This window comes from Clarias gariepinus, chromosome 21 (genome assembly GCF_024256425.1).
Source record: "Clarias gariepinus isolate MV-2021 ecotype Netherlands chromosome 21, CGAR_prim_01v2, whole genome shotgun sequence".
NCBI classification, from domain to species: Eukaryota; Metazoa; Chordata; class Actinopteri; order Siluriformes; family Clariidae; genus Clarias; species Clarias gariepinus.
This window is the reverse complement of record NC_071120.1, coordinates 19,436,327-19,454,825: the sequence shown is the minus strand read 5'-3', so window position 1 is coordinate 19,454,825 and position 18,499 is coordinate 19,436,327. Positions and strand designations below refer to the sequence as shown.

Below are 18,499 nucleotides of genomic sequence, written 5' to 3'. Positions count from 1 at the left end.
ACTTTTTTCAACCACATTTCTTCCATAAAAATCCAGCATTACTCCCATCAGATTTTACTGATGCGTTAGACGGCTCTTTATCCAAAGCCAAATAAGAAGCTACTCACTGCATAAGTTAAGACTTGACCGCACCCCACTCTCACCTTCTTCCCATCCATCAGCCTCGAAGGGTTTGTGCTATAAAATAAACCATGCTATCTACTTTAACTGAAAAATTAGTAACAGATGACAACAACCTGAATGTTTACTATGTTCTTTATTGCTATGTGCTCCCCATTGCAACAAACAGCATCAGTAGTATACACTTCATTCAAAATAAAACAAAAGTACAATTGAACAGATGATGGCAAGATGTAAGAAACTGACATGCTATTCAGCACATTAATTAATACGTACATAAATGCAAATGCAAGACTGGGGATATACAGTATATATATATATATATATATATATATATATATATATATAGAGAGAGAGAGAGAGAGAGAGAGGAGAGAAAGATCTTTTACATATACAGCGGACCTGTCTGAGGCTCAGGGATTGTCAAAAACTACAAATACTAAACTACTTGGGCTTCAGAGAAGAAAAAAAAAGCTTTGCATAGCAGTAGCAGCAAAGTTGTCAAAGGCAGCAATTCAAAAATACTTCAAAATATGTTTCAAGATCGTTACAATAGTTTTTTTCTATAAAACTTATATCTACAACACCAACATTTTCCATGTTTGTCTTTTTTTTCTTTTTACTCAACTCTACTAATTGACTGTAAGAACAGATTCGTCTTGTGATTTTATTAACTACTTAGAAGCAACTGAAAGTTGTGGTGGCTTTTACACTAAATGCTATTCTAAATTAGCTGGACTAGAGCTTTCTCACAACTAATTTCAAACTAGTTTTCCTTGTGTTCTTTTTTTGTTATGGTGTCAACATTTAAAGGCTATTTGGGGGGGAAAATCTGCAAAACTTGATTCAATATGCAAGGATTGACAATTTTTTAGCTCTTTCAGCTGAAATAAGAGATGCTGAACATAAAAAACAGACAAGGAAGTCAATAAATACTCTAGAGTTCTTAATTCTATATACAATAGCTATACAGTAGCACACAGGCAAGCATGTGTGAATGGATTTTATACGTTTGCACTCCAATGATACGTACACTGGAGTTCTTTGCTATTGCAGTCAGATGCATTGTGGTTGAGATATTGCCCTTGTTTAAAAAACAAACAAACACATCTTTCCCTTAAAATCTTGCAGGCGAAAGCACACCACCTCACATAATGTGCTTTTTATAAAACTATCTATATTAATTCTACCGTTGCTGTCCTTAAAATATAGCCTTTCCCACCCTATGTACTGCGCTGGCACATGATAGGACTCCTCTGTTCTGCTGGGTTTCGACGTTAAAATATGTCTCTACGTTTAGCTCTCGTGCTGGTGAAATACATGTTTAGCTTCGGAATAGAATACAGTACAAGATAAAAAAAGAAGGAAACACCAGAAAGCTTCGACATTAATCACTGATGTGCTTGCACACAAAGGAAATGCGATTACAGAAGTTCCTTGACAGGTTCGGTGAGTAATGATGGCTTTATGCTGGATGAGGTGTTTTGACAGGGAATAGCTGAAAATAGTGACAGATCTTCAGTTGCTGTCATTATACCCATATGCTTAAATTTTACATAAAAATTTTGCACCATGTTTTAGTAAAAAAATAATACTGAACTATTACATAAACAGTATTTACAGGAACATTCATAAATATTTATTTATTAAACAAACCCTTTGTGCTTGATTCTGAATTGAAACAAAACTATAAGCCTTTCTGATCACTTGCATCTCTACGGCATGAGCTAAATGTGCAAAACCTTGGAAGGTTGCTGAAAAGAGATATCTGACTAATTTAAAAACATCTTTGGTGCCTTATACCCCAAAAACAAACCAAAAAAAGTGTAAATCTCTAGTGTGAATAACCACTTGTGGGTATGACGTTGAAACCAAAAAGTGAACCAGCACTTTACTTCCCTAAACCTCTCACAGAAATGATTTGAATGAAGATAAAGAATAAAGCTTTTTTGTTATCTACAAAAAGTCCCGGAATGTAAAAAAAAAAAGAAAAAAAGTTTAGTGTTTGCCTTCATCTCTCCACCTTGGAAATGTCTAGAAGCCTATCTGTGTGCTGTGAGGAAGCGCTAGCAAGGTTGTCATTGTGTTGCTTGTAGACTGTCATGGCAGGCAGATTTCTAGAGTTGGGTTTAAAGGCCTGCATCAGACGTTTTGCAGTTTTGCTTTCGGTGTTCGGTTTGAGAGCTTCGCCGGTGGAGGTCTGCTTGGCTGAGCCCCCAGGTTGGTTCGGTGGTTGAAGAGGGTGGTTAAGGGTTTGATTGATGGAGGCTGAGAGGGTTTCGAGTAACTGTGAGGCTGAGCCAAATCGTATCTCCTCCTCGACCTCGGCAGCTTCAGTCAAGAGGGAAGAGAGAGTGCTGCTCCGTTTACTGCATGATTCACAACACAGTTTACTATAGCCCGGGATGGAGCAGTACCGAGCAAGGACCTCCATCTGGCAGAATATGGACTTGTCTCCTCTACAAGGCTCATCTGTGACAGAAACACGTTATTTAAGCTGTTAATTACTATATACACATTTTTAATTTGAAATTTAAAAACATCATCTTGTTTACAAACGCATGTATTCATCATGATTTACATCCAGAGAAAGATTTGTTGAACATTTAAGTTGAAAAAACAAAAAAACTATTAAACAAAAAAAGTTAACTGATATTGTATGAACAAAAGTGTAAAATCAGAGTTATCTGATCATTAAACTAGCTTTTTGACTTAAAACTGTATCGTAAATAAAACTAAAACATATCTTTAGCATCATCTATTGCATATCAATTGCATCTAGTGCATTAATATTCTTTTTTCTCAACTTTTTTTTTTTTACAGTGGTACTTGCTATGTATATTTCCAGGTTTTGCTTCACATGTTTGTTTCTATTATTTAGTGTAATAAAGGTCTGTCTACCTGCAATGCTGTCCCCCATTTTGTGCCCTGACAGTATTAATCTATTTTTACGGGCATGTCTTAGAAAGTAGTGTTACAAAACACAACTTTCACACATCACTGATTATGGCCTTCTTATAAATGCGCTAGTTGAAATATACTGGACATTCTGCCTAAAATGACCTGCAACAGCAGAAAAGCCAATATGAACAAAATAACCTATAGTAGTGTGAGTCTTCTCTCTATCTACCCTCTTCTATGCTGCCAGGCCTGGTCTCTTGTAAGCCTTTGCACACTGCAATAACTTTCTTTTGGTAATTCTTTTGTCATGCTATTGAGAGAAGAGAAACTTAAAAAATGGTATAAGCTTGAGAACAGAACTATTTATACCCTGATGTGACAGCACAATAATTGTAATAAAAGCTCCCTAGTGTGCAGACACATTAAATGGTCTCTGTGCATGAGAAAGTATCCATCCTCCCACTTTACACCTGGCACTTTAGAGTAAAAAGACGCAAAAAACGGCTATTCTAAAGCAATCCTCCTTAACCTTGAAAACGTTTCCCCTTGAGGGACAGCACAGCTACTGAACCAGTCTGGCGAGTTTGCACTGCCTGTGGTGCAAATGAAAATTTGATAGCAAGTCATTATATTTTTTATTTATACTACACCATTAAAGTTTTGTATTATTTAACCCTTTACTGATGGGAAAAGCTTGAGGCTGAGTTTTGGGATATGCATCCCTTTTCAGCTGTGAGTTAAGGACTAAATCAAGTTTCTATTCTATGAATAAGCAACTGATAGAAATGTTCTAATTATCTACTGTAACCCCTTTAACATGGTCAGAAAATACTGAATTAAACAGCAATCTTTAGAAATGTTCTAATTGTTCTTAATTTTACTTATGTATTTTACTTATACTGTATCCTTCTTTTATCCTGTTATCATGCAATCATACATCCACCCTGTACTTCTATCTCTTTTAGTGTTACTGATGTGAAATATTTTGTATTACCATTACAGGGTCCAGGGCGGCACAACCTCTGTGACTCCGGTTTCTCACCAGTGCACTGATCACCAATGCGGCATGTGACCTGGCGGCGTGCCACTCCCTCGCCACAGGACACCGAGCACTGGCCGAGAGAATTACATTAGCGATCAGAAACTTGATTTGGTAAAATGATTAGCTGAAAAGCTGAAATCACTAACATTAATAGGTGCTGGGAAAAGTAATTAAAGCTGAATGCGGAACATGCTGAAATGCAAAATACTCTGTCTCATCCTAGAAGTTTACAAGGGGTAAACTCTGGCAAGTAATTCTTTCCTCAGTCCAGAACTAAATGTCAGAGAAGAACAGATTTCCTAATGTTCTCAAAATGAAATGCATGGCCGGGACATTGTGAAACAGGATGACTACGGGCAGACGCATAAATTCTTTTAGTGTGTGGTCATAATCAAATTGAGAAAATGACCATTAAATAGGATGAAATAAAAAGTTTTCTTCTGGCATTATTTACTCTGAAAACTATTTATAAAGACAAGAAAGCATTCTTCTTCCCTATGAGTTACATGCTTAAATATTACAGCTGCATAAAATGCACATCTGCATGAAATACATACTGTACACATACTTCATATTCATATTCAACATGGGCACAAATGACGTGTGAATAACATTTGATCAGGTTAAACAAACAACAATATATACTGTAGAAAAAATACACAGAAAATTTGACACAAATCTATTTATACTGTAGTGTATGGGTTACAAGAAAGCATATTTGCTATCAGCAGTCTACTACTGTATATATAAAGAGTCTTTCCAAATACTGAATATTTAGTCTGGCTGGCTTATACTGTAACTTAAAATCTTCACTCAAACACTTTATGTAGATTTCCACAAACTTTTTAATCACTATACAAATTACTTAACCCAACTAATTAACTAACTAATCAGCAAATGAAACCCAGTAGCTGTGTCTTGGATTTCAGCCTAACATAACTGAAGTCTATTTACCCAAGCAGCTGAAAAGCTGAAATCACTAACATTAATAAAGAAGTATGAAGTAAGAAGCCTGTGAGGATCTAACATCACAAAGACTTAGTTTAATAGAGGTAAAAAGGCAGACCTCCGACCAGGCTCCAATCCTCCAGTGGGCAGGGCAGGGCACTCTGTTGCAGGGACGCCTGGTCTCAGGTTTCTCTCCGCTGCAATACTTGCTGTGGATGGAGCGATTTGTGCCCTCATGCAGAGACTGGACGCAGCGCACGGTGCGGATCTGGTAACCAAGGTTTCCGCATGTTTTAGTGCAGTACTCCCACTCCTCGGCTATCCACCTTTAAAAAACAAGAACAACAAAGGTGTTTGTAATTACATATTAGCTTTTGCTTAAATGCATTTTCTACCAATTTACTTATGATATTGATTTATGATTTCTTTTAAATATAAGTAACAAGTTCACCAGCAAGGTGCACCAATAGTCCAATAAGGATTCGATGACCGGGCATCTCTTAATAATGACTACGGTGATGATATCCTGTACATATTTACAGTACACTGCCTGGCCAAAAAAGGTCACCATTTCAAAAGTGGTGCTCACCAGTGGGTGATGGGGTTTTGACAGTTGTTTTGTAGTTTAAATTGTGAAAAATTGAAATGGTAAAGTCAGTGCCAGTTGTGTGAAAGCTTTACATACTTAGACAGAATGTATTCGTTATTCAATTTAAATGGCGTTATCCTAATCAGGACTGATGTACAGTACAGTAGGACTGTTTCTCTGGGGACTTGACAGTTCGTTAGTTTAGGACTGGAACTTCCTACAAGTCTACCTAGAGTCTTCAAAAACTACCTGGACTCCATATTAACATCAACTGTTATGCTAAACTGCCTGCCACCCTACACACTGTATAAATGAAGATCATTTACTGCTCTCTGTTTTACCCAAATGAGGATGGGTTCCCTGTTGAGTCTGGTTCCTCTCAAGGTTTCTTCCTTTTACCATCTCAGGGAGTTTTTCCTTGCCACTGTCGCCCTCGGCTTGCTCACCAGGGACAAACTGACCATTTTGATCCATACAAACTCACACTTCATACAAACCTAAATAATTCTTTTGACTATGTAAAGCTGCTTTGCGGCAATGAAAATTGCTAAAAGCGCTATACAAATAAAATTGAATTGAATTGAATTGAATAATCTGAACTACCCTTGAGGAGTGTGGAAAAATGGTCGATGCTAAAATTTCAGCTTTTAACAGAATCTCAAAAAGTCATGTACATACTGTATATATAATGATCATGTTGCATCCATGACTACTTGTGTTTTAATGCTGTGATGATGTTTTTCGTTCATGTAAGCCTCCTCATCGATGCTCGGATAATTATTTTAACGTGTGTGCCATGGATGATGCATCCATCATCCTGCAGGAAAACCAGCAATGGGCATGATTTCACGCTGTGTGGTGGACATATATATGAATCTGCATATGATCTGTGGTGTCATAAGAGAGCAAAGTTTATTTGAGTTTGAGTTTATTTATTTATTATTGCTGACTGTATTGTGACAAACCTGAAGCGTCAATGTTGCAAAGCTGCATCTTCTCTGTTACTAAAAAACTTAAAAGTAGCAATCATGTTAGTTTCCATGGAGACAGCATATAAAATGTTTTTGAATAGACTGCCGCATGATCAAGACTGTGTGTTTGTGTCTGTCACAAAACCTATTCCATTTTTGTAAAAACAAAAAATTTTATCTTTTAATGAGCTCCGTGTCATTCTAAATTACCAATTTTTTTTTTTTTCCAAACGCCCCTCTGCCTGAAAGCAGTTTTCTCCCAAGCCCTAAATTGTTAGGACACCTCCGGAGCTCTCCTACATTTTGGTGGTGACATGAGTGATTTACTTTAAGAATTATTTTAAGAATGTTGATAAATTGCTCCTACTCCTACAAGTAAAAGTAAAAGTAAAAGAAACACCAAAATTGTATCAATCTGAAAATTTCTGGCCACTTGGGAGTTATATCCTACTCTGGGACAAAGAGTGGTTTTAGGAGCATGTGGAATTATTTTCACACATGAGTTGGCTACCACATTATGAGCTGCAATCAAAGTTAGAGGAGAGTGAATTAAATTTTAGAGTAAGCAATGTTTTTTTGGCCAGACAGTGTATAAACTCCTTTATTAGTCACCCACAGGCCCTATAAATAGAAATATACAATATATTTGTGTGTGTATATATATATATACAGTAAATATAAATATACAAATATATTTTATATTTCTATTTATAGGGCCTGTGGATGACCAATATATGAAAAACATATTGTAATAGATAAAAAAAACTGTCTAACACTGGAAAAGCAGGTATCTAAATAAATAAAGTCAAAGTGAAAGTCAGGATTTTCATTAAATAGAACAGCATGTACAAAGAGTTAAGCTTATTTACAGTAGATTATAGAAGACTTACTCTAGATGGGCATGAGTATAGTTTTTTATTATTTCAATTATTATTATTATTATTATTATTATTAATATTATATATGGTATTTAAAAATAAATCTACAGTAATACTAAAGGTAACAGTTTTCAAGGACGGAGTGCACTTTGATTCATAATATAAAGAGCAATTGTGACAGGAAGGGTAAAAAATGAAGTGAATCAGAGTACTCTAACACTTCATGATAGAAAACCAGGCCACCCACTGCAAAGAATAGAAGATTCAGGGACAAGGGTGAAGAAGTGACAAGATGAGCAGTTAGTGGGTAGGATAATAATGTCACAGAACTGAAAGTGACAGAACTATAGAGAATATATCAATAAATATTGACCTGATTCACAACTTGACCAACCTTACTATGTATTGTGCAATGATACATGAGATACAAGAGCATGAATGTGGAGGTACTACAGTGGTCATACATTCTCAATTATTGAAAATTCAATCAATCGCCACACAAGCAAACACTGAATTTGATGATTAAATTAAAAGTAAGAAAATATGCTTGTATATAGATTTTTCTGTCTGTGATACTAATTATTGAACATCAAAGGCACAAGACTATAAGGAATTTTATTATAATCTGTTAAACACCAAGCCACCTTCATGCATTTATTGTCATCATCATTTATATACTCAGTATCTTTGTATATATCATGGCCCTATAAGAATTCTAGATTGAAATAAAGTCTGACAGAAAAAAACTAATCTTTGTATGGCTGTACTTGGAACCTTTCAGGATTTACCTAAATAGAGAACCTTCAACCTTCTAAGATTCCTTCAAGGCTTTTAACAGCAGCCTAAAAACAAAACACATCTATAACACATAAAAATATTTAATCGCTGAATATTCTGGCTTTGTGAAACAAGCCTCAAAGAAATTCATTTATTTGATTTCAATGAATTGCATATTTTTTTCCACATTAAGTAAAGTAAAAAAAAAGATCAAATCCCTTTGTAATCTGCGTTTCTAAAATAAGTCTAGAAATGCAAAGTCGGTATGTAAATAAATTCCTTTGGTGTGAACAAACCTTAATGAGCTTTTGGCTCGGCCAATTGAAAGGAATCATGGCCTCAACCGGAGAAATGTCAAAAGAAACAGTGAAAAGGATTATAAAACTCATTTAAGAAGAAAATCCAATGGAGTATGCTGGCTGTTTTCCATCAGCTGTTTAACATTTTGTTAGACCAGTGTAAGGGAAATGGAAAGGTTATGAAAGGAAAACAAACAAATAGACCAAGGTGTATGCCAAAGCATCAGGATAGAAAACACAATATGCACACTGAACAGTATGCCTCGAAACAGTATGCCTTGACACAATAAGCCTTGAAAAAAGAAATAGCGCAACAAAACTAATAAAGAAATAATGGATGGAAACAGGACTTTTTGTAAGTGAACTGGAGGAAATCAGTAGAATGAAATGGGATTTCCATACAACAAGGCCAAATGAAAACCAGCGCTAACACCTTAAAAAAAAAAAAAGACTATAGAAGGCTAAATAGTAGCAGTTATAAAGTATGGAAGATTGGATGAATGTGATATTCAGTAATAAATGCCAAATCTGCGCTGGCCAAGGAGATAACATCTGGTGCCACTCTAACATATAAAGATGACTGCCTGAAGAAAACTATCAAATTTCTCAACTCATTTATGATATGGAGGTTGCATGGGGTTTCTCATTCCATCAACAGAAAATAGGTTTGATAATAATGAAGTCATTTCTCAGAATGATATTGCATCTTGCTGCAGAGCAAAGAGTGTACTTCAACTTAAAGACATGGCTAGCAGACAGTCTGGATCTTAATCCGAGTGATGTATAGTGGAAATTAAAAAAATTCGTCAATGGCATCTTACATTAACTTTGATGGAGAATGTCATTGTTCATTAGTTAAGTGCCTGTCTTAAAGAATTCAAGCCACCATTAACTGATAATTATTTATCCCATAACTACAGTGGAACCTTGGATCACAAGCATAATTCGTTCCAGAAGCGGGCTTGTATTTCAAAACACTCAAATTTTCCCATAATAAATAATGAAAACTCAAATTATTCGTTCCACAGCGCCAAAAAATGAATACATAAAAAAAATTAACACAAAACATAAAGTAGAAATAAAACAAATTAACCTGCACTTTACCTTCGAAAAGAATCGCAACAGAGCAATGTTTCTCTGTGTGTGTGTGTGTATGGCACGGTGTCCAATGACGCACACACACAGATACAAAAAGCAGGCTGATACAGAAAGAGAAAATGAATCTTTAACGTCTCTAATGAGACTTGCTCTTGCTTTACACGTGCGCTGTACATACACGCATACAGACAAGTAATAAAATATGTTTACCGCGCACACACGTGTGGTCACAGTGTTATAGTAAACAGTACACACATCCACGGATGTTGATCATACCAGTAAGACCCAGCAGGAGAGACGATTACCCACAATTTCGCAGCCCAAGAAAGAGAAAAAACGTTGGCTCAGTTGTGATCATGTGACGCTCGGCGTCAAAACAAGAAGCACGTGCGTGATACATGATACTCGGTACTCGTATACCAAGACTTCTTCGTTTTCCAAGTCCAAATTAATTAAAAATCTTTGCTCTCCTTGCGGAACACTCGTAAACCACGTTACTACCACGAGGTTTTTGCCTTACTCGCCCTGAAAAATATGTAGCTAATTAAAATAATATAATTGAAATTGTTTGAGGGATGTCTTACAAATGCAGAGTGTTCATCTATTAAATAAAAAAGTGTTGTTTCATAGTTGTGATTTGTTTATTTGGCACAGAGTAACAGTATGACAATACTTGGATATATTAAATATATTAAATATAAATATTTTGGTATAACTTAGTTATACTTAGTATAACAATAATAACGACAAGTGTCTCAAAACAAGAAACTCTGTTTAAATTTGCCCGCGAATGAGATCTACTCACTGTGGTTGTGTGCAGTCTTGGAGGTTACACATCCTGCGGATGGGTTTGGGCTTCTTACTAATGTCGCAGTAGCTCCTGTGTACCATTTTATTGTCCCCCTTTTTACGGCATCCATATTTTGTGTACTGGAAACCTTATGTCAAGAAAACATTACATATGATAAGTCACTGAGCCTGCTAAATCAAAATGAGGGAATGGACTTGGGTTGTTAAGTGTAAAAAAAGATAAAATTGTAGAAAACACGTACAGTAGCTACCAGAAAGAACAAATGTTTGGGAAAGGTATTACCTCCAGCACAAGGTCGTGAGCATTGGGACCAACTTTTCAAAGCCCACTCATATGTGTCCTCCTGAATGACATTATTGTTGTTTATTGGGACAGAGTCCTCATGGATGATGTATTTATATGTGAGTGATGATCTTGTCTCATTGTCTTTTGGCATGATCTAGCAAAATAAAGAAAAAGGCCACACACACACACACACACACACACACACACAGAGAGAGAGAGAGAGAGAGAGAAAGAGAGAGAGATAATAAGCAATAGAACATGCACTTTGCATATTGTTTTATGAATATGCAAATACCATTAGGCAAATTAATGTAATTTAATTCACAATAACTATAATCATGCTGTTTTCTCCATGACATGCTACAAATTAATATTCTGATATAAAGGCTATACAAGTATAGTAAAAATATTTATAGTCATAACATCATGGGATAAAGATGGCTGTAGTGATAGCCCTCAGAGGTTTGCAGTTAATTAATGAAAGGAGAAATAATTACCTCTGTCACACTCCAAATAGAGGAACACAATGGAGGAATCATTTTCATAATAAATAAATGAATAAATAAATATATAGAGATGTGCCCATGTCGGACACATAATGACTTGGAATTTTGTGAATTTGAATGGAATAAATGGAAAGGACGGTTCAACCAGATGTTGTGTGTACTGTATGTGCTGCTCATAAAACGCTGTCACTAATAATGACGACATATGACATATGATATGTGCATATAATTCTCTTTGAAAATACTGATACATTGGACATGTACACTGATCTGCCTTAACATTAAAATTCAAGACATTATGCCCAGTATTGTGTAGTTCCCCTTGAGTGGCTTGGGCAGCTCTGGCTCTAGGTGCATGACTTCACAAGACCTCTGGAAATGTTTTGTGGTGTGTGGCACTAAAGCGTTAGTGGCAGATCTTTTGGGTTTTGTGGGTTGCCAGTTTGGGCCGCTTCTGTCTGACCTATTCCATGGATGGTTGTTTGGATTGAGATTTGGGGAATTTGGGGACTGGATCAACTTTAAAATTTCTGCCTGATAAGCCCCATATGCAACAGGCTGTGATATACTGGGTGTTTTGGTACCTTTCCATTGTGGCCATCATTTACTTTTTTTCAGCAATTTGTGCTACATTGGCATTTCTGTGGGATTGGACTTTTTCGAGTTGGCTTTTGGTCCCAAAATTAGCCTAAACAAGCCTTGGGTGCCTATGATCTTATCACGAGTTTACTGGTTCATTATTTATAATCAATGATATCCAATTCACCTTGCAGTACTGTTTAGTGATTTAAGTAGCATTCACCACATTTATGTATGCATGTGTCTCATAAGAACTCATAAGACCTCTGTTTCACCCCTGGCCAGCATTGCTGTCACCAAAGACATTTTCACTGACCATTTCTTAACTTCCAACTTGTCTGGACTTGTTTTCTCTCTGACCACCTGTCTTTATTCTTCATCTCTCACCCTGCATTTATCTCCCGTGGAGAAATAAGCTGTTGCTCTCCAGGTCTTCAACTGTTTTGTCAGATGAGCCTATTTGTCACATTGCATGCATCACCTCAGCTATGAGCTCCATTAAATATGTACCCAATGTCAAGTGTTGAGCAACCCTTTTTTCTTTTTGAGTGCCTTTTTTTCCCCTTAGGAAGCAACTCATGTTTGCTTATCCTTCTCTGTTCCATTATTTGCACTCCTTTTTTCCCTCCAGATTTTCTCCCTAATTTAGTCGTATCCAATTCATCCCCGTCACTACAGTATGTAAAGGTTCAATAGTTAAGTGATATATATGGAGATAATTTCACTACTGAAAAATCCAACCAAATAGACATTTATTAATAGTTAAGCTTTTCACAAGTACATGTATATGTATTAACATACTGTATAAAAGGGGGGAATTTTTCCCCCTGATTTTCTCCATAATTTAGTCATGTCCAATTCCTCCCTGTCACTAGGGGGCTCCATATTAAGGCTACCACTACCACTCTGTCGTGAGGGCCGAAGACTATCACGTGGTTTGTCACACGTCTCCTCCATATGCATCTTTTCGAACTGCTTGCTTACACACCGTTAAGCGGATAAACTGATATGTGTTACAGTACGCTATCCGCTCCTTCCGCTTGCGTGAGCTCACAGACGCCCCTAATTGGCTGTAGAGTCATGAATAACGTGGGAGTACCTCTCATCCCTCCTCACTGAGAGAGCTCGGCCAATCAGCTCTCTAGAGCTCCGGGAGAGGTTACAGCATCACCCGAGAATCGAACTGATGATGGGGCGAGCATTTTACCACTGCGCCACTGGGAGGCCCCATTATGTGTACTCCTGATCTTAGGAAAGAAACAGAAATCGCTAACAATTAAGGTTTAAAGCTGACGTGTTTAAAGCTGCAGCATTCTAAGCTGTGAAAGCAGATGCTGAGGAATGTATTCCCCAGAACAACATTTAAATACTTAAATGTGAGCAGAAACACCCTGTACGGTAAAAGCTGAATATCACCCATGACTCTTGCTGGAATATTTTACTACAAATAAATGGATTTTTAAACATGAAATGTACACTGCAGATTATCTCTTTCACAAGTGTAATTCACTTTTATGATACTGTGTATACTCCTCACAAAAGCACCCAGAATAACAAATAAAAATCAAATAAAGAACCTATGTTTGTTTGTCCAAAAATGTCAATGAACAACTTGCATCAAAAATCTATACAACTGAACTGTTACCAGACCAAGAAAAGCAGATGCAATGACACCTGTTGCCTAGCAACATTGCTTAGACAGTATACTCACTTCAAACATTCTTTGGAGAAGACAGATAAGAGAATGAAGAGTCCATGCGCCATTTGGTTCTAATTAGTGTTGATGCCTTTCTTTAAATCAAACCTCTAAAATGTGTTCCGAATATATTCCCTCAAGATGAGCTGGCAGGTTCCAAGCAAGCTATACTGAATATTATAATATAAAATATATTATAATATCTATACTATGTTGAATATGAATTCTTTCATTAATCTTCAAAAGCTGATTTATCCTTTTCAGGGTCGCAGTGGGCATGCATATTAATAAACCGTATATGGTGATAGAATATTCCTAATAAATTCATCAGAATATGACGATTTTTGCACACAGTCTTGAGGTCTCTATAGCGCTAACGAGACTCTCAGATGGACGCACCAGCCGACACAATGCTTCTTCTACTCGATGAAAATAAAAAAAAAATAAAAAATTTTGCAAGTTATTTAATAAAATGTTTCAAAAATCTAATTACCAGAACAATGACTGCATCATGCAATGGTCCGTCTGTGTGTAGAGTCTCAGCATCATCTTCGATGACATAATCCCACTCCACCCCAAGGTCAATGAAGCTGCGTGACCTTACTTCATCTCCTTTGCCGTTTAAGATGTAGTGTCCAGTGGCCTGGTTCTTGACCGCTACAACCGATGATCATGTACAAAACCTCACATGTTACATTTGCAGGAAATTATCTTTGTTGATTAAAAGATTGCAAGTGATGAAACATCTAGCTCAGATCTACAGATGTTGAGTAATATCATGTAAATACTTGTAAACAATCTACAACTTGTGAATAGAATAATATTAATACAATACACAAAATGTATAGTAAGAGCCTTGAAAACGTAGAGTTTTGTAAGGCTGTGTAAAAGAAACTCGAGTAAGCATTAGTAGTAATTTATTACTAGCACTACTGGAGTGTGTTGCAGAGATGGAGAAAAGATGAAAAGACACATTCATAACACTGAGAGGTAATGGTGCAATCACAACAGGAGAACCAAAGAAAAGAGTGAATATCAGTGGGGACTACAGGCAGAGAAGCATCATTCATGCTTCATATTAGATGGTTTTTCAACTTTTTTTCATTAGGAAAAATATATGCATGATTGAGAACTGAGCACTGACAAAAATATGATACTCGTGTAATGAACTGGCACGTTTATGTTAAGCCACTTGAAAACATGTTAATAATCTATTACATGAAAATAATTATATTGTAAAAAAGATATAGGGATTACAGAAGCCTCTCTGAAAGTACTGGAACAGCAAGGTTAATTTTTTCTCTCTCTCTCTCTCTTTTTTTTTTTACTATAGACTGAAGACACTTGTGTTTGAGATAAAAAAAATAAATACAAGATGACCCAGTACTCTTAGAAAAGCCAGCATGGTTTTGTAAGTGCTCAGAAATTATAATCTTTACGGCTCAGTATGTGTGAAAAGGTAAGCATGCATCTTATTTTCGGGATAAAAAGTTGTGAGGACACCTGTCACTTACCAAGAATGTGAGGAGAAGCCTCATTTTCTTGGATGATCACATGTCTAGCCCCAGGGGGGATGAGGAACATCTTTAGGTAACCTTTTTCACCAGAGTGAAGCAGCAATAGACATAAGATGTACAGAGGGAAAAGACGGTAGAAGCAGTTAGTGAGCACAAAGAGTTGAACTTTTTTTTTTGTCTTTGAAGAGGTGGACATCGCTTTGTTAGCAGTCATCCATTTTTGCTGTTAGGCTCTAGAACGGACAGGTTAGAGCCATATACTAATGAAGCTTGTGCCTTATAAATAAACCTACCTATAAATGTGACAATAGGTTTGCCATTTAGACTAAATTCAATACATTCGTCTTTTCTGCATAAATCATTCATTTCTGCTTTGCTAACAAGCTCCAAATGCATTCATTTGGGACTGAGGGAGAAACTATAGAGTCAAGTGAACTGTTTAGACTTAATTTGACGAATGTATTAACAGAATCTGCAGTGCAAAACCTTGTGTCACGACAGTAAAGGCACTATTGACACTTATGCATCCTTCCTGAGTGTGGATGTCCATTCCTCTTCAAAGCCTTGTACCACTCACCAATAACATTTCTAGAGTCCTCACTTTCATTTAGATACACATGTCGTGCTCCCTTGGGCAGGAAAAAGGCGCCTCTGGTCTTCCCTTGGAGAAAAATACAAGCATTACATCTGTATTGCACTGCACTCTTTCGCCATTGACTGTGCTTGGAAGTCACTAGCAACTTAGCGTCTTACAGTACATATGGTTTTATATGGTGAGCGATATACTGTAGCTTGTATACTATAACTTTCAGCAGCGGTGGTCAGGTGGGACAGGGAATGCCAGTTCAAAATTACAAAATGCAGCTTAGGTAAAAGTGTTAGATTGTTAAAGGCCAATATAACATGCAGACTCTTGAAACTGCGATTTTGCACCAACTTTGCTTACTGGGGGTTTGTGAAGTTATTTTCAAAGCCCCTTCATTTCCAAATGTCTCCCAGACACATTATATTAGCTTAACTTATTTAAAAATGAAGGTTTTTTTTATTTATTATTATTATTCAGCTGCATGAAATCAGCATACCATCTCTTACTATTTATCCCACTGAGTCAATGGCAAAGAAAGCATTACAATGGGGGAAAACATAAGATTAGGGAACACAGAATACTTGCAGATTTTGTTTTCCAAAAAAGGCATTTCTTTTTGGCATCTCTTGCTTATTTTTTTCCCTGTTAAGAAAGTGAGTACACATCCACGTTAGCATAATGTTAGAGACAAGTTACAGCACTGACTTCATTCATGCAGTCAATAATGCCATGTCATGTTGCAGCAAGATCATACAGTTGTGTGTTATAACCTGTTAATGACAATGAAATTACATATTATAGACAAGTCAGAAGTCATGCTATTTCATCAAACCAACATGCAACACGTCATACTGCACTGTAAAAAACTAAGACAATTCTTAGCATGCAATTTGAGACTGAATGTCAGAGAAGCAACATCATTCCAAGTAAGGGAAGTTCAGTGCCAAAGAAATAATGTTCAAAGTTGGACACGCTTGACTGAACATGTGGGGAATTAAACCCACTAGCTGTGCTGTTAAAGAAAATAATCAATAACAAACAGGGTGGTGTGTTTGGCACAGAATCAGTTATGTATTTGAGTAAAAAAAAAATTCCCCTCTTCTGTTTGTTTTCTTGTGCTAAAACATAATAAAATTCATCTGATCGTCGCTGCTCTCATCATTATTGGCCAAATACAGCCTCAGAATTTCCAAAACCTTAATTCCTTTTAATTATTTTATTTTACAGCCATTCTGATTTAGATTTACTAGTGTGCTTTGGATCATTGTCCTGTTGCATGACCAAGCTTTATCTGTCAAACAAATGGCCACACATTTGCCTCTAGAATACTATTGTATTCAAATAGCTAAAATTATTTTTGGTTTGTTTGTTTTTTTAGCAAAGGTTTTATAACCCTTTCTAGATGGATGTGCAGCAACAATTGCTTCTCTAAGACCATGACTTTGTCTTTCCCTCATGGCCTTGTGCTACAAACCAGCAAACTGCCCAAACTTCAGCTTTTTACACAGCACATCTGCTGATGATTAATTAATTAAGAGCTGATGATTAAATAAATAACCTGGCTTAAATAAATAAATTTATGGTCAAAAAAACAATGTTGTCATATACATTAACAATATACTGTATGTTGTTCTTATGAGGTTGTATTTGCCTAATACTAAGACCCATGATAATTAGATGATTTATACTGTACAGAAAATGTAAAAGTACTTTAAGTCGCAAATGTTGTCATATACAGGGGTTGGACAATGAAACTGAAACACTGGCCAATTTAGTGTTGGAGGTTTCATGGCCAACCTTCATGGATTGCACATTCCACCAGTAAGGGCAGAGTGTGAAGGTTTATTTAATCAGAGTAACAGCACAGTTTTGCTTAAAATATTGCAATGCACACAACATTATGGGTAACATTTCAATAGTTCAAAAGAGGATAAATTGTTGGGGCACGTCTCTGTGACCGAGACAGCAAGTCTTTGTGATATATCTCTGATGTAATATATGTGATATATGTCTGAAAGGGATGTCCAGGTGCTAACCTGGATTGTATCCAAAAAACATAAAACCACAGCTGCCCACTGCAGAATTAAATTGCAGAAGTGCACCTGAATTCTCCTGTTTCCACCAAAACTGTTCGTCGGGAGCTCCACAGGGTCAATGTACATGGCTGGCCTGCTATAGCCAAAACGTCGGTTTCAATGGTGCCAGCAGCGAAAATTTTGGACTGTGGACAATGTTAAACATGTATTGTTCTCTGATGAGTCCACCTTCACTGTCTTTCCCACCTCCGGGAGAGTTACGATGTGGAGAAGACCCAAAGAAGCGTACCACCCAGACTGTTGCATGTCCAGAGTGAAGCATGGGGGTGGATCAGTGATGGTTTGGGCTGCAATATCATGGCATTCCCTAGGCCCAATACTTGTGCTAGATGGGCGCGTCACTGCCAAGGAATTCCGAACCATTCTGGAGGACTATGTGCACCCATTGGTTCAAACATTGTATCCTGAAGGTGGTGCCGTGTATCAGGATGATAATGCACCAACACACACAGCAAAACTGATGACTGGTTTGATGAACATGAAAGTGAAGTTGAACATCTCCCATGGCCTGCACAGTCACCAGATCTAAATATTACTAAGCCACTTTAGGGTGTTTTGGAGGAGTGAGTCGGGAAACGTTTTTTCCTCCACCAGCTTCACGTAGTGACCTGGCCACTATTCTACAAGAAGAACGGTTCAAAATCCCTCTGGCTAATGTGCAGGACTTGTATCTGTCATTCCCAAGACGAATTGATGCTGTATTGGCCGCAAAAGGAAGCCCTACACCATACAAATGAATTATTGTGGTCTAAAACCAGGCGTTTCAATTTCATTGTCCAACCCCTATAGGTTTATCATGT

At 36.9% G+C, this 18,499-nt stretch overlaps 1 protein-coding gene across 1 annotated transcript in view; it reads right to left on the bottom strand.

Annotated features, from left to right (window-relative positions):
- Positions 1-257: 257 nt before the first annotated feature.
- Positions 258-18,499, bottom strand: part of adamts3 (ADAM metallopeptidase with thrombospondin type 1 motif, 3) — an 89,118-nt gene continuing 70,876 nt past the window's right edge. The window contains exons 16-22 of the mRNA XM_053480920.1: positions 15,015-15,095; positions 13,994-14,157; positions 10,717-10,873; positions 10,429-10,561; positions 5,130-5,337; positions 4,016-4,133; positions 258-2,592 (exon numbers count right to left, since the gene is read on the bottom strand). Coding sequence (XP_053336895.1) covers positions 2,132-2,592; positions 4,016-4,133; positions 5,130-5,337; positions 10,429-10,561; positions 10,717-10,873; positions 13,994-14,157; positions 15,015-15,095 — 1,322 coding nt within the window. The 3' untranslated portion in view covers positions 258-2,131. The remainder of the gene's footprint in view (positions 2,593-4,015; positions 4,134-5,129; positions 5,338-10,428; positions 10,562-10,716; positions 10,874-13,993; positions 14,158-15,014; positions 15,096-18,499) is intronic.